This window comes from Pelophylax lessonae (genome assembly GCF_965119305.1).
Source record: "Pelophylax lessonae genome assembly, chromosome: 4".
Lineage (NCBI taxonomy): Eukaryota > Metazoa > Chordata > Amphibia > Anura > Ranidae > Pelophylax > Pelophylax lessonae.
Genome location: NC_138771.1, coordinates 199,326,703 through 199,342,216, shown reverse-complemented (window position 1 = coordinate 199,342,216; position 15,514 = coordinate 199,326,703). Strand labels below are relative to the sequence as shown.

Sequence of the window (15,514 nt, the reverse complement as noted above, 5' to 3'; positions counted from 1 at the left end):
CTTCAATGGGTTAAAGGCAGGGTAGACGCAGCAAGTGGAAACAGGGTACTGACACATATTTGGTAGCAGGTTATACTGGGCTGCAACTGTGGTTGTTGTGGATGATGGAGAGAGAGATACTTGAGAAGGTGGGTGTCTAGCAGCAGGAATGGGTTGATGCAAGCTAACTGAGGCTGAGTGTAATATATCTGACCATGCCTGTAGTAACGGTTGAACAAAATTCAGTTTACATGCTGCCTGTCTGACAAGAGACTGCACTGCATTAATACACTCCAAAAGCACCTGTTGGGAACATGCTGAATAGTGCTCAAAGAAAAAAGCTGAGTCATCCTCCAATAACCATACCAATGATTCTACCTGAGCCATACTGAAGGGGGGAGAAAAGTAATCACTGCCTTTAAACTGAATCAATGGCTGAACACCACCAAACAACATCCTGCCCTGATCAACAGCTGATCTCTAGCCCAATCCTTCAGTATCTGGCAGCAGTATTCTTTTTCCTTGGTCACTAGCAAAGAAAAGTATAAAACCTCCTCTTCAGGATGCATCTTGCCCCAAACAGCGGAGCCAAGATGGCTTCCTTGTGCTGCCACTTCTGGTCAGGACTGGCATTGGTGTCATGTCAGGATTAGGTGTGACCAGAAATGTGTGGACTGCCATAGAGAATACCAGGCACAAGTACAGTGTTAAATAATTTTTATTTAAAAGCGAATAACCTAGATGTAAAATGAACCGGATAACCAAACAAATTGTGACACATGATGAACAACTGCCTAAACTAAGTATATACAGCAAGTAAGGAATGCAAAATCGTAACCGTAACAGAGCCAGGGTCATACACAGGAGATCAAGCAGAGGGAGCGGGGAGCAATACAGGACAGGGAAAGGGTAACCGGAGATGGAGAGAGCAAGTGGGAAGGGATCAGGCTGCAGGGGTCCGGGTCCAGGAACAGGATCGCAGGTCAGGGGCACAAGGAGACCAAACACCAAGACAACCAGAGCAGGACAGACAGGACTTAAATATACTTCCTGCAACAAGCATCAGGTGACTGTATAATGATATGAGCTTCTGGCTGCTGGGAGACACCCGCTTGTGGCCACTGGAACTGCAGCCTATGGATCTGGGAGCCACAGTGCCACCAGCAGGTGAGCCCTTTCCTGACCGAGATCCTTTGCCTCTCATTTTAAATGAGACCCTTGGCCTCTTAATTCCTCTAGTTAAGGTGATTGTAAAGGATAACCTTTTATTTCTCTTGTGTTCAGTGATGGACACAGCACTTCAGTTCTTGACCATAGGGCTTATAGCACCACCTACAGGAGTAGGACACTAGGCAGAGAAAGAACACAGCACCTCATATGGGCATTCCTAGCTAATATAAACCCCCTCTCTGCTGTAGACAAACCAGTTATTTCTACATAGTGTTTCAGGAGTAAGGACCTGGTTTCTTGCTGGGACCTGTGGCCCTGCAATTTTGCTTATGGGCAGGCACATGCCAGTGTCGCTGGTGAGCTCAGCACTCTCCCCCAGATGAGCATTGCTTTGCTTTTGGGCAGCTGCCCTTTCTGTATGCTGGTGTTGCTGATGAGCCTCGGATAGGACGGTGCTATGAGGGCAGACCCTGAAGACGATGGGGTATTTACTCCTTCCGACCATGGGGCATTTGCTCCTTCCCTCCCCTGCCCCCTATGCCCCACTCTTTGCATAGGTGCAAGGGGACCAACTCTATGGCATGGCAAGCCAGTCAGCTTCTGCATGTGCAGAGAGCCTCCCCTGGGGCACTTTAACGTCGGTGACCGCTCAGGGGAGCGGTTTCCACTGGTGAGCAGACTACAGCTGCTTCTACTGAGGCTCGGTTGCTGCACAGGAGTTGCGCTGAGGTTTTCAGTCCAAGTTGCCATACGAGCACGGGGGGAGGCTCTGTGCCAGGCAAATGGCTAGATGTCCCCCTCCTTTTACTGCGGTTATTTGACATAGCTGCTTTGGGTGCTGCCTGACACTTGCTAATCCTGGTCTGCAGTTCAGCATTGGAAACGATGGGCACCCCCTTTTATATCCCAGTAGTCTCAGGATGCAGTTTGATTCTTCTTAGAGAGAAGATATAAAAAAAAGGCACTGGTGGCTGCACGATTTACCTTCTTTTAGGGGATGTTAGAGTGTAGATGCTTCGGGGGCTAAGCTGTAAAATTAGCCGTCCCCTTTGGTGTGCATAGGCTGACTAGGCGGTTATGTTTTTTTTCCTTATCCTGCCTATTTGCAAGGTTTGTTTACAAGAATGGGAACGTCCTAAGCATTCTTTCATGGTACAAACGTGTGCGTTTTTTTTTTTTTTTTTTGCTTTTATTTTCTTACCTTTTTGAAGTGGCTCTTCTAAAATAGGGGTCTCTCCCAAGAACCTGCATGCAAGACCCCAGTAAAGACCATTAGCTTAACTGGAGCAGCAGAACCTCAGTCATGCAGCTTCTGGATCTTGTCCATCAGTAGAAACGCATTTGCCCACGCCGAGTCAAGGATCAAATACAGATACTCCCACCCTTAGGTTGGGGTCAGAGCGATACAGAACTCATCCGAATTCCTGCAGATTGCGCGTTATGATCAACGCGTAGTCCATCTGTGCAGAAGTCTCCGCATGCATGGGAGGGGCATCTAGAGAGCCATTCAGGCAGACCCCCCTTGTTTCTGCATTACTCTAAAGCAGTGATGAAAAATCATAGCACCCCAGATGTTTTGGAACTACATTTTCAATTATTAACAGAGTGCATGAGCATCATGGGAAATGTATTTCCAAAACATTTGGGGTGCTAAGGTTTGCCATCACTGCCCTAAAGGATTAACTTTAAAGGAAAAGTAGTGAACTAACACTAAACCTGACTTGACCTCCCATTTAGAAGCAGCCCTTTGGCAGAAAACTCCTGAAGGCAGTGGTCCAACCTCAAAAAAGTTTTGATTTCTCCCTTCTCTCTGTTTTTTATTATCTAATTTATATGCATTTTGAGCTCTGCCAGCGGTTTTTCTGTGTTACTGAGGTGGACAGGTATCTGGTGCTTTTTTATTTGGATGTGGGCCTAACCGCAAGGACCTAATAACAGAACATTGTGTATAAATTCAATGTAAATGTTTATGTTAATGCTACAGGCAGTTTAATGAAGTAGTGACCTGCGTTAATATTATGATACGCCCCGCGTGGTAATAGTCATGTTCATTGTTTACTCTGCATCTTCCTGTTTAGGCCATTTCACTGATAAATGTATAGATAACTTTGTCTCTATGGTGTACATAGAAAGCTGCAATACCAGTATTCACATATGGGGAAGATATTGATTTTTGTAAAGCATTAGCCCTGTGTGATATTCGGGTCAGATCTTCTATGTAAATTACTGTCAACTTTTGCTCCTACATTAATAGCTGTATAAGAACATTACCCAAGGACAGTAAGTAATCACTGTATCTGCCTTGGGGACAGGTGTATGCAAAATGTTAATAAAGGATTGTCCTTGCATGTCTCTCTAATATAGTTTATTATAGTTAAAGCGATTTGTAAACTATCACTTTGTAAAACAACCAATTTAGTTTAAAATTTAAATGAAAGGCAAACATTTTGTGTATAGACAAAAAAAAGGAAAAGCCGCTCAGGTGAGACTGAATGAACCGGTGCTGATCAGATCCGCCGTCCAGAAACAGTGCAAACAAAGAAGTTGGACCGCACTCTGACATATGAAATCAAAACTGTTCTTTATTCCTCATCGAATCCATACAGACAGTGCATTGAGAGACATGTCAGGTTGACGCGTTTCACAATATAGATAATCGCTTACTCATAACCACACTGACCGGTGCGGTCCAACTTCTTCATAGTAACTCTTTGGACCATGTTGGTAAAAGGCAAGGATAATCCTAACAGCCCTTTTCTGGCCACAGGGGATGGAAAGCTAAAGTTACACAAAGCAGAGCTCACCGAAAAAAGCTCTGGGAGCTGATTAGAGGGAAGGGACCCCCCCATCCCCCACCCCCCAACACACACACACACACAAACCTCAGGCTGTGTGCTGGCGATCCCCCGTCACCTTTTTCTCTTGGTGACAGGAACACTTGTCAGTAGTGATTCATGCTGATAGCAGAGGAAGGAAGCAGCACACACTAAAAAAGGGATATGCTTTGCTCAGATTTCGTGTCTAAGGTTTACAACCACTATAAAGTTATGCAATGCATTTTTGTGGACTTAGTAATGAGAAAAATAACTAGCATTCCACTGTATCTATTGTGCTGCTGCTGACATCCAATTGGGTTTGTTTAATTATATTACACATCTTCCTTGTATCAGGTAGTTTTACAGTTGGGATCATGGGTAGGCAACCTTTCGAGCATAGTGTGCTAGAACTGTAAGAAATTGAGAGGTCCATAAAAGGCCAATGTTGAACAGTCCTTACTCAGTGTCTTAGGAAGTGTAGGACTTGCAGCACGCTGTGTTAAAATATGCTTAATTTGGAAGCAGAGCCTACCTGCGTATATGCCTCACATGCAATCATACAGTACGTTTTTAAGACTTTAGATGACAGCACAAAAACTGGGCATAAAAAGTAGTTGTACACCATCTGACTCTAAAATTCTATGATTGGTGAGTGGTAGGGAGAAGTTTAAATGCACAGGTTTAAGTTGTTTTTTTTTTTTTTATATTAATTACGATTTAAGAATAATCCCATTTTTACTTTGTATAACTTTGTGGTAAATAACATACTTTCATTTTAAACCTGTTTCTCCTTCTTGTTTCTTGTTTCAGATCATCTTTGTGTAAACATACCTAAGTGCCAGTGACCGATGTGCTCATGTGTGTATGCTGGGTGTGACCGAGACTGGCTTCACCATTTAGTAAGTATGTACAGTTTGCTGTCAAAAAGACTTGCCAATATGATTGCTCTTCAGGGTGCCCTAGTGTATTGTTTTTGTTGCTCAACTTGCAGTGGAGTTTTGTTGTAATGTGAAGAAACTGTAAATGATGAACGTCATTGGAGCTGGAGACTAACAATGACTAGTATGGTAGAACTTGAAGAAACTATTAAGAAGCTTGTTGTACGACTCAAAAATGTGGAAGAGGGAAAACAGATTGACACACTTGTCCAAATATTGGAAGATTTACATAGTTCCACCTTTTGTCTAGGTGGTAAGTATCTACCATAATTTATTGTTGCTTTTCTTTTTATCTTGAACCCTAACCTTTTTTGTTTTAATTTTTTTTCAACAATAGCATCGGAAATATTTAGTCGCATAAATGTGCATTTACCTCTACTGCTTGTACTGGACTCCTATATGAAAGTCTCTGCTGTACAAAAGGTAATATTCCTTATACAAATCGATTTAATGATGTATGTCACTGTTGAAATTTTTAAAATTAGAAGATCACTATGTTACATGGTACACCCATATTTAGGGTGTAATATGTTGCTATGCAGCAGCCCTCCTCACCCCCCTGAGTTCTCCCCTGTTACAGCGGGTGGGGGTTCCTCTCCCCTGCAGCAGCTGTCACATTTAAAAATTGTCACAGCTGTGCGGGGCTCCGCTCGCAGAGCCGCATCATTCATTCACAGAGATCACCTGAAATCGCCTATCTTCCATCATCGCAGACAATAGACTACAAGCAAGCCCACCGATCACTGTGCTTGTAGTAGTAAAGTGTAAGTATAAGCCCTTGTTCACACTGCATCAGCTTCAAAGTCGCCTGACTTTGAATCTGACATCCCTGCATGACTTCATCGCCGGTTGTATATGACTTCTTTAACAGAAGTCAACGCAAGTCTGGTTTAAGTTGCACCAAAGTAGTGCAGGAACCTGTTTTGGAGCGACTTGAGTTACACCAAGGTTCCATTGCCGTTAATGGCGCGTGACTTATCATGCGAATTTGAACTCTCAAGTCGCAGCAGTGTGAACCAGGGCTAAAGCTTAAGGGCTCTTTCACACGCCCGCTCCGCTTGTCCGCAAATCATCCTATTTTTTTGCGGATGATTTGCGGACATAATGTAAGTCAATGGCATTGCGGATGTCAGCGGAATACCATCCGCTGACATCCGATTTGCCTCCTTTCAGTTCTGTTCCGTTTTTTGGAACGGAACAGAACCCTATTTTTTCATCCGTTCAAAAAACGGAAAGGAAGGAAAATCGGATGTCATCCGCTGACATCCGCAATGCCATAGACTTACATTAGGTCCGCATATCATCCGCAAACGGATGGGATGATATGAGGACACACGGAGCGGATGACAGAAATGTCATCCGCTCCGTGAAAAAAAAAAAAAGCACCAGAGCGGAGAAGAAATCCGGAGCGGCCGTGTGAAAGAAGCCTTTCACTTTATTTTGTTTACGTTTTTTTTTAGGCTTCTTTCACACGGCCGCTCCGGATTTCTTCTCCGCTCTGGTGCTTTTTTTTTTTTCACGGAGCGGATGACATTTGTGTTATCTGCTCTGTGTGTCCTCATATCATCCCATCCGTTTGCGGATGATATGCGGACCTAATGTAAGTCTATGGCATTGTGGACGTCAGCGGATGACACCGCTGAAATCCGATTTTCCTTCCTTTCCGTTTTTTGAACGGATGAAAAAATAGGGTTCTGTTCTGTTCCAAGGAGGCAAATCGGATGTCAGCGGATGGTATTCCGCTGACATCCACAATGCCATTGACTTACATTATGTCCGCAAATCATCCGCAAAAAAATAGGATGATTTGCGGACAAGCGAAGCGGCCTTGTGAAAGAGCCCTTACACTTTTTTTTTTATTTATTTTACATTTAACTTTGTTTTTAAATGGGAGCTGACAAGTCCCCTATGTGATAGCTTTGGGCAGGTGACTGTTGACATCAGGGCTCCACTACCTTATAATCTCCTCTGCCTGCCAGTGCAGCTAATCAAGCATAGATCGTTATTGACACCTCTGACCGCTCTGAAACTGAAAGTGACTAAATCCTCATCTCTTCCAGGTTTATTAGTTACAGAGGATATTAGGTAGTGCATGTTTCTGTAGCTTGCAATTCCAGACGTTTCCTGTGGTACTGGGCTCCCCAGATGAAGGGTAGAGCCCAGGAACTACTGTGGGTGGCCGCAGGAATGGGTGGAAGATGCAGCCCTTCTCACTTCAGTAAAAGTACTTGGGTGGATGAAGAGCTGCCCAGATCACATTTACTGAATAACTGATTGCCCGTTGTCATCAATCCTCTTGATAGCTGAAAGCTAAAGATTCTAAAATGTTGCCATCATTCTTGGAAGTAGGTAATCTGTTGAGTAATTTTTTTCTTGCAAAACTGCTTTTGTAAACTTCAGCTCGTCATGTTTGCTAAGTTAAGAGCTAAGTGTTTGCTCATAAAAGACAAATGTTCCAGTTCTTTCATTTTTTGCACAGTTAATTATTCATTATACTTCAGTCTATAATAATTTAGAATATGGACATATGGCTGTAAACTAAATGCTTTGCACTAATTGTTTATTTGTTACAGGTGGGCTGGTCTTTCCTTTGCAGGTTGATAGAGCTTTGTCCACAAACCTTGCATAGCTTACATACTCCTCTGGATCTTGGACGTGAATGGGAAGTGCTTGGTGTTCATCAGTGAGTGGCTTTACCCATATCTTACTGTTTGCTTTAGTTTCGTAAGGTCAATCTGTGGTGGGAATATGCTTTCATGTCATTTATTGTCTGCTTGTAGCCACTGGATGCAATTTGCTCTGCTTGGCTTTTGTAGAAAGCCATACATGTGTCTTACATTATCCTGACTGCAATAAGCTGACCTCTGTTTCATGAAGATTAATACCCTTCGCACATAATATTTGAAACCTATACTTCGTAAATCTCAATGGACTATTAAATATTCATTTTTTAACACACACAGAAGGCAAGATAAAACCCATGGTAAACAGAACAACTTTAGGGCCAATTTACTTATTTGTGGTATGTCAACACACATTATGTAACAGTGTTCAAAATGAATGGGCTGTAAATCCATTTTACTGGACTTCTAAAGGGAGATGTCCCTTTTTTGCAGTGCACTTCCATGTGCTTTAATGTAGGTGGATTGTAGTCCCATCGAAATGAATAGCAACACACATGTGCGTTACTGCAACCTAAAAATGTGCAAAAAAAAGGCCTTAAATTAGTTTCCAGGGTATAAGATGGTATCAGAAGAATATAGCTGAATGCAGGCAGTCCCCGAGTTACATACACCCGACTTGCATACTTTCAAACGGAAAGAGACAACAGGAAGTGAGAGGAAAGCTTACCCTTAGGATGGAAAATTCACTCCTGTAAGAGTTATCATGGGGAAAAAAGTGTCTCTGCTGAGGCTTTACCGTCAATCCTTGTTTCTACGAAAACCCCAAATTTTCAAAATTGAATTGTCATAGGGACGGAAAATGAGGTGAACTCTTCTGAACAGGGGCACAACAGCAAAACGCACATTGCATGGGTGTTAAAGAAGTTGTAAACCCAATTTTTTTTCTTTTTTTTAATAAAAATAACCATCATGCCTATACTTACCTACTCTGTGCAATTGCTTTGAACAGAGCAGCCCCAAACCTCTTCTTCTCGGGTGCCCCGCTGGCACTCCAAGCCCCTTCTCTTCGTCGGGTGCCCACATGGAAAGCCGCTTTCCCTGGGGGCACCCATGCGTGCTCGCTACCAAGTCTCTCTGCTGCGTCCATTGACACAAAACGCAGGACTCCGCCTCGCCACCCTCACTCATGTCACTGAATTTGAATGGCAGCAGCGGGAGCCAATGGCTCCTTCTGCTATCAATCTGTCCACTGAGGAGAGAATCAGCAGCTGGAGCTGCTGCGCTTGTGCACATCGCAGGATCGGATTGGGCTCAGGTAAGAAAAAAGAGGGGTTTGGGGGGAGCTGCAGCACAAAAGGTTTTTCACTTTCATGCATAGAATGCATGAAGGTGAAAAACGTTGAGGCTTTACAACTACTTTAACCCTTCCCTATGCTATCCAAACCTATACATACAGTGGGTACGGAAAGTATTCAGACCCCCTTAAATTTTTCACTCTTTGTTATATTGCAGCCATTTGCTAAAATCATTTAAGTTCATTCTTCTTCCTCATGAATGTACACATAGCACCCCATACTGACAGAAAAACATAGAATTGTTGACATTGTTGCAGATTTATTAAAAAAGAAAAACTGAAATATCACATGGTCCTAAGTATTCAGACCCTTTGCTGTGACACTCATATATTTAACTCAGGTGCTTTCCATTTCTTCTGATCATCCTTGAGATGGTTCTACACCTTCATTTGAGTCCAGCTGTGTTTGATTATACTGATTGGACTTGATTAGGAAAGTCACACACCTGTCTATATAAGACCTTCCAGATCACAATGCATGTCAGAGCAAATGAGAATCATGAGGTCAAAGGAACTGCCTGAAGAGCTCAGAGACAGAATTGTGGCAAGGCACAGATCTGGCCAAGGTTACAAAAAGATTTCTGCTGCACAGTGGCCTCCATAATCCTCAAATGGAAGACGTTTGGGACATCCAGAACCCTTCCTAGAGCTGGCCGTCCGGCCAAACTGAGCTATCGGGGGAGAAGAGCCTTGGTGAGAGAGGTAAAGAAGAACCCAAAGATCACTGTGGCTGAGCTCCAGAGATGCAGTCAGGAGATGGGAGAAAGTTCTAGAAAGTCAACCATCACTGCAGCCCTCCACCAGTCGGGGCTTTATGGCAGAGTGGCCCGACGGAAGCCTCTCCTCAGTGTAAGACACATGAAAGCCCGCATGGAGTTTGCTAAAAAACACCTGAAGGACTCCAAGATGGTGAGAAATAAGATTCTCTGGTCTGATGAGACCAAAATAGAACGTTTTGGCCTTAATTCTAAGAGGTATGTGTGGAGAAAACCAGGCACTGCTCATCACCTGTCCAATACAGTCCCAACAGTGAAGCATGGTGGTGGCAGCATCATGCTGTGGGGGTGTTTTTCAGCTGCAGGGACAGGACGACTGGTTGCAATCGAGGGAAAGATGAATGCGGCCAAGTACAGGGATATCCTGGACAAAAACCTTCTCCAGAGTGCTCTGGACCTCAGACTGGGCCGAAGGTTTACCTTCCAACAAGACAATGACCCTAAGCACACAGCTAAAATAACGAAGGAGTGGCTTCACAACAACCTCGTGACTGTTCTTGAATGGCCCAGCCAGAGCCCTGACTTAAACCCAATTGAGCATCTCTGGAGAGACCTAAAAATGGCTGTCCACCAACGTTTACCATCCAACCTGACAGAAATGGAGAGGATCTGCAAGGAGGAATGGCAGAGGATCCCCAAATCCATGTGTGAAAGACTTGTTGCATCTTTCCCAAAAAGACTCCTGGCTGTATTAGATCAAAAGGTGGCTTCTACTAAATACTGAGCAAAGGGTCTGAATACTTAGGACCATGTGATATTTCAGTTTTTCTTTTTTAATAAATCTGCAACAATGTCAACAATTCTGTGTTTTTCTGTCAGTATGGGGTGCTATGTGTACATTCATGAGGAAGAAGAATGAACCTAAATGATTTTAGCAAATGGCTGCAATATAACAAAGAGTGAAAAATTTAAGGGGGTTTGAATACTTTCCGTACCCACTGTATATACATACAAACTCTGCTTAAGAACAAAGCTACAGAGCCTGTCTTGTTTGTATCCCCGGGACTGCATGTATATATAAATACGATAATGGCTGGGTTGAAAAGCTACCCATAAGATGGCTTTTTCCAATAATGAAAAGATGGCTTTTTCAATGGTTTTTGTATGTGCTTGCAGTTCATCTTATGGGAATACACCTCTACAACCCCTATTGATCAAAGGAATTTTTAAATTTCTGCTCTAGGGCTGCTTATTCGACAATAACTTAGTCATGAATTAAAGTGGGACTACACTACACTGCAACTAAATGTTAAAAACCAAATACACTGTTAAATTAATTTTTCATTTCCAATAGTTTACTGTTGCTTTTGAACATTTATTATTATAATAAACTCTTACATAAACATTTTCCATAGTCCACATTTTCAACATTTGCCACATTCTAGCTTCGCATATAGAATTTGTGGGTGTCACCACATCGTATACAACCCATTTAGCTTGTGTCAGGGCATGCTTGGATTGGGTAGAGCAGTTCCATCCAGCCGCAAAATAAATGAAGCACCATCCCATTAGAGTTGATCCTGGGTAGGGCTGAAAAAATGAAACCCCTATTGGGAATGTTTCCCCAATTTTTATGCCTATCCCTGCAACCTTAGTGATCTGCTCTGTCGAATGTTACATATGCGCTGGGGACAACTCTCTGTAGAAGAGAGAGGGGAGGAGAGGTAGGAGTATAGAAAAAAAGGAAGAGAAAAGCAGAACAACTAATCTGTTCCGCAGGTGTAATGCAAAGGGTATTAGGAATTTCCTGATATGTAGGTAATCCAAGGTTCCCAAGCTCTGGACATCTACTTATAATTATTCTGAGAATAATACAATTCTATGACAGTTGAAAAGGAGGGTCACACAAGGTGGGTATCATCCACAAGACCATGGCAGAACAATGTTCTGTCTGAACAGTCCAATAGTTTCTTGTGGATGATACCAGCGGTATGCGACCCTCCTTTTCAGACTTGCATTATCTGCTAAAGTCTTACAGCTATATATGACCCTTTTAAGACAACCACAATACTGATGTGGCCTGCAATAAAATTGAGTTTGACACCACTGCAGTAAGGCTTGCAGCAGGGAACTTCTTGAAGTTTGCATCAGGGAGTATATGAAGTTATATATACACAAACCCAGTATCTTTTCACTTTTAAACTAGTTCACTATATATGATGTAAAGATGTAAAGTGCCCTCCTTACCACAACCTCTGAAACTCCTTGGACAAGAGGACAGCCTAGGTGGAACCATGATCCATCTTAGCAAAACCTAGTAGTTGGCTTCACTGGCCTAGGCCTGGAAACTAGAAAGTAACTTTGAAAATGTAAAAAAAGAAGTTTAAATTAAGTAAATACAAATACTTTCCTTTCCTATCTGTTTACTAATGGTAGCAGCATAAATATTGAAAATAGTCCATGTTGCTCTCGGGCAAGACACCTAGACATTTGCGTAGCCTAATTTTTAAAATCCTCCTGGTGGCTAAAATGTCAATAGCCAGATCGTGGAAATCCCTGGTGATAAACTATTGCCACCAAAAATAAGATTTCTTGGATTATGCTCCATGAAAAAACTGGCTAGCAATTTTTTAGAATTTTGGAATTCTTGGATCCAATATTTGCATTTACTGATATAAAAAGGGGGCATGGAGGTGTCCTGGTGGAGGTGGGCTGAAAGGAGCATTCTTCGTACTCTTTCCTTCCCCCTTTTTTCTTTTTTCCCTCTTCTCCTTTCTTTCCTTTTTGCACTTTTTCCTGTCCCTCCTCGCTGACAGCCACCCCATTTAGATGGAGAGGGGTTCTGTCAGGAGCGGTTCCTGGTATGGTGAGTAGCTTTCCCTAGCTGCTATCAACGGGGTTAGTGGACTGCATCTTCCGCGTGACCCTATCATTTTTTCTACTGGGGCTTGTAGATGGGGTGGAGACCACCAAGCATGTTAAATTGTTCATATTTTTTGCTGCATACCACGCAAGAAGAAAAATACTCCCTAAATGGAAATCCCCTACTCCTTCCATGGAGATTAGCTAGAAGATGGCAATCAATAGTACTCTTTCATTGTATAAACTTGGCTATGCTAGTAGGAATTGTCCCAAAAAGTTTGATAAAGTGTTGAAAAGCTGAATTAATGCTCAGGGTCTGACTGTTTAACTGTACTTGTGTACGCTAATTTTTCTTTCTTATGTCATTACACAGTCATTGTTGCTGGACCCTGGGTCCTGCCCTCCCCCCCCCCCCCTTTTTTTTTTTTCAACCCTTTTCCCCCGGAATCCCCTTTTACCTCTCCTTTCCCTCCTTGTATCTTTGTTATATCTCAGGGATTTGACTGTCTACCATTTTGCTGTTGTTGGTCTACCTGCACCTTTGCACTCTGGTTTTTGTAATTTAAAACGTGCTCTGTACTTCACTGGTTACTGGTCTACGTGGGCCTGCACTTGTTTCTATTGTACCGTTGAAAAATCTTTAACCACTTGCTGACCAGCCGCTGGACTTCGACTGCGGCAGGTTGGCTCTGTCCCGCGAAACGACGAATAGCTAGTAGGGGTGCACACGCCCCAATTGGCCACAAGGGGAGCCAATCAGCAGGTCCAGCCACCGCGATGTCCGCCGGGCAGCTGCGAACGCTCCCTGTGGAGACAGAACGGCGGTCTTCTGATGTAAACGCGGCAGACTGCTGTTCTGTCAGTGATGAACACAGGGATCCTGTGTTCCTCCTATTTGGGAACACAGGTCTCTATGTTCATCCAGCAAGCCCACCCCCACACAGTTAGAAAGCACCCCCTAAGGACACATTTAACCCGTTGATTGCCCCTGGTGTTCACTCTTCCCTGCCAGTGTCATTAGTACAGTAACAGTGCATATTTTTAGCACTGATTATTGTAGTAATTTCACTGGTCCCCCCAAAAGTGTAAAAAATGTCAGGTGTCTGATCTGTCTGCCACAATGTCGCAGTCCCACTAAAAATCGTTGATCGCCGCCATTACTAGTAGAAAAATAAATAAATAAAAATGACCTAAATCTTTCCCCCAATCTTTCCCCTAGTTTGTAGACGTGATAACTTTTGCGCCAACCAATCAATATACACTTATTGGAATTTTTTTTACCAAAAATATGTAGCAGAATACATATTGGCCTAAAATGATGAAAACATTTGATTTTTAAATTTTTTTTTAATTGGGAATGTTTTAGAGCAGAAAGTATAAAAAATATTGTTTTTTTTTTTCAGAATTGTGGCTTTTTTTTTTTTGTTTATAACGCAAAACATAAAAATTGCACAGATGATCAAATACCACCAAAAGTAATACACTCACTTAACCACTTCTGGACCGAAAGGATTTGCTCCCTTAATGACCAGGCCATTTTCTGCGATTCGGCACTGCTTTACTTTAACGGACAATTGCGCGCTTTTGCAAGGCTGTATCCAAATAAGATTGATGTCCTCCCCCCCCCCCCCCAAAAAAATAAAGCTTTGTTTTGGTGGTATTTGATCACCTGTGTGATTTTTTTTTTTTTATTTATTGAGCTATTAAACAAAGAGCGACAATTATGAAAAAAAAAAAAAAACAATACTTTTTACATTCTGCTATATAAAATCCCCCCCCCCCCAAAAAAAAAAATCGAATTTTGCGACGGACAGATCAGACATCTAACTGACAGTTTTGACACTTTTGGGGGGGACCAGCGACATTACTACAGTAGTCAGTGCAAAAAATATGCACTGTTACTCTAATAATGGCAGGGAAGAGGTTAACCCCGGGGTGATCAAAGGGTTAAGTGTGAGCCTAGGGAAGTGTTTTCCAACTGTATGGGGGAGGGATTTGTGAAATGAACACAGAGACCTGTGATCCTAAATACAGGCAGTCCCCGACTTACAAACATCCGGGTTGCGAACGACTCCTACTTACAAACGGGGGCCGCGTGACGTCACTGCCGGCTTCTTCCTCTCACTCCTGTGCCAGAGACACAACGCACGCTGCAGTACTACATGTACTGTATGCCCCACATACAGGACTGGCCAGAAGTATCTCACTCACATCCCACTACTGTCTGGAACCTGTGGCCTTTACATTGTGCAAGTAGACTGTCTCGCCATGCCTCTTTGGGTACCAAGAGACCTACACAACATTCCCTATTCATAAACAGAATTTGCAGTCTATTGTCTGGGTCACTCCTAAAAGAATTTTCACTCCTACCAAAATCTTTACTGATCTCTATTCAGGGGAAAGAGAGTTGACAAATACAGTAAAACCTTGGATTGAGAGCATTTTGCAAGACCAGCACATTTTTTTTTTTTTTTTTAATTTTGACTTGATAAACAAGCGATGTCTTGATGTACAAGTAGTGTCACGTTACAACGTGTAGTTGAGTAAAAAAGAGAAGAGAGGGGCCTCTAAGTGTAGCAATCTGGTTACATTTAATGAAGGTACAACATTTAGCAACTCGCATGGATGATGATTAAAACAGGCAGATCTAAGTATGCAGGCATCCGGGTAAAATGGTCTTCATAGACCATCCTCCGCACCGCCATCAACATCATCCCTTCCACACTGCGCTCCACGAGTGCTTCAAGCCTCGCTTTGAAATCTCTCTACTGCAGACTGATGGTAGTGAGAGCCGGTGGTGTGGAGGATGGTCTATGTGGACAGCTTTACCCCGGATGCCTGCATTCTTAGATGTGCCTCTTTAATTATTACCTATGTGAGTTGCTAAATGTTGGACCTTCATTAAATGTAACCATATTGCTACACTTGGAGGCGCCTCTCTTCTCTTTTTATATGCTGTAGATCCTGCGGGATTTTGCTTCTAATCCCCTTGTGGAGGCTGCCATTTGTGGACGGACAATTTATGGTTACACAACCTAACACATTGCTATAATCT

At 42.8% G+C, this 15,514-nt stretch overlaps 1 protein-coding gene across 4 annotated transcripts in view; it reads left to right on the top strand.

Moving 5' to 3' along the window:
• Positions 1-15,514, top strand: part of LRRK2 (leucine rich repeat kinase 2) — an 816,940-nt gene that overhangs the window by 26,686 nt on the left and 774,740 nt on the right. For 2 of the 4 annotated variants that reach the window (XM_082254234.1, XM_082254231.1), the window contains exons 2-5: positions 4,776-4,864; positions 4,957-5,156; positions 5,241-5,326; positions 7,477-7,586. In XM_082254234.1, the coding sequence (XP_082110360.1) occupies positions 5,021-5,156; positions 5,241-5,326; positions 7,477-7,586 (332 nt within the window). In that variant the 5' untranslated portion in view covers positions 4,776-4,864; positions 4,957-5,020. Of the gene's footprint in view, positions 1-4,775; positions 4,869-4,956; positions 5,157-5,240; positions 5,327-7,476; positions 7,587-15,514 lie in introns of all 4 variants that reach the window. The other 2 variants (XM_082254232.1, XM_082254233.1) reach the window with 2 other exon arrangements.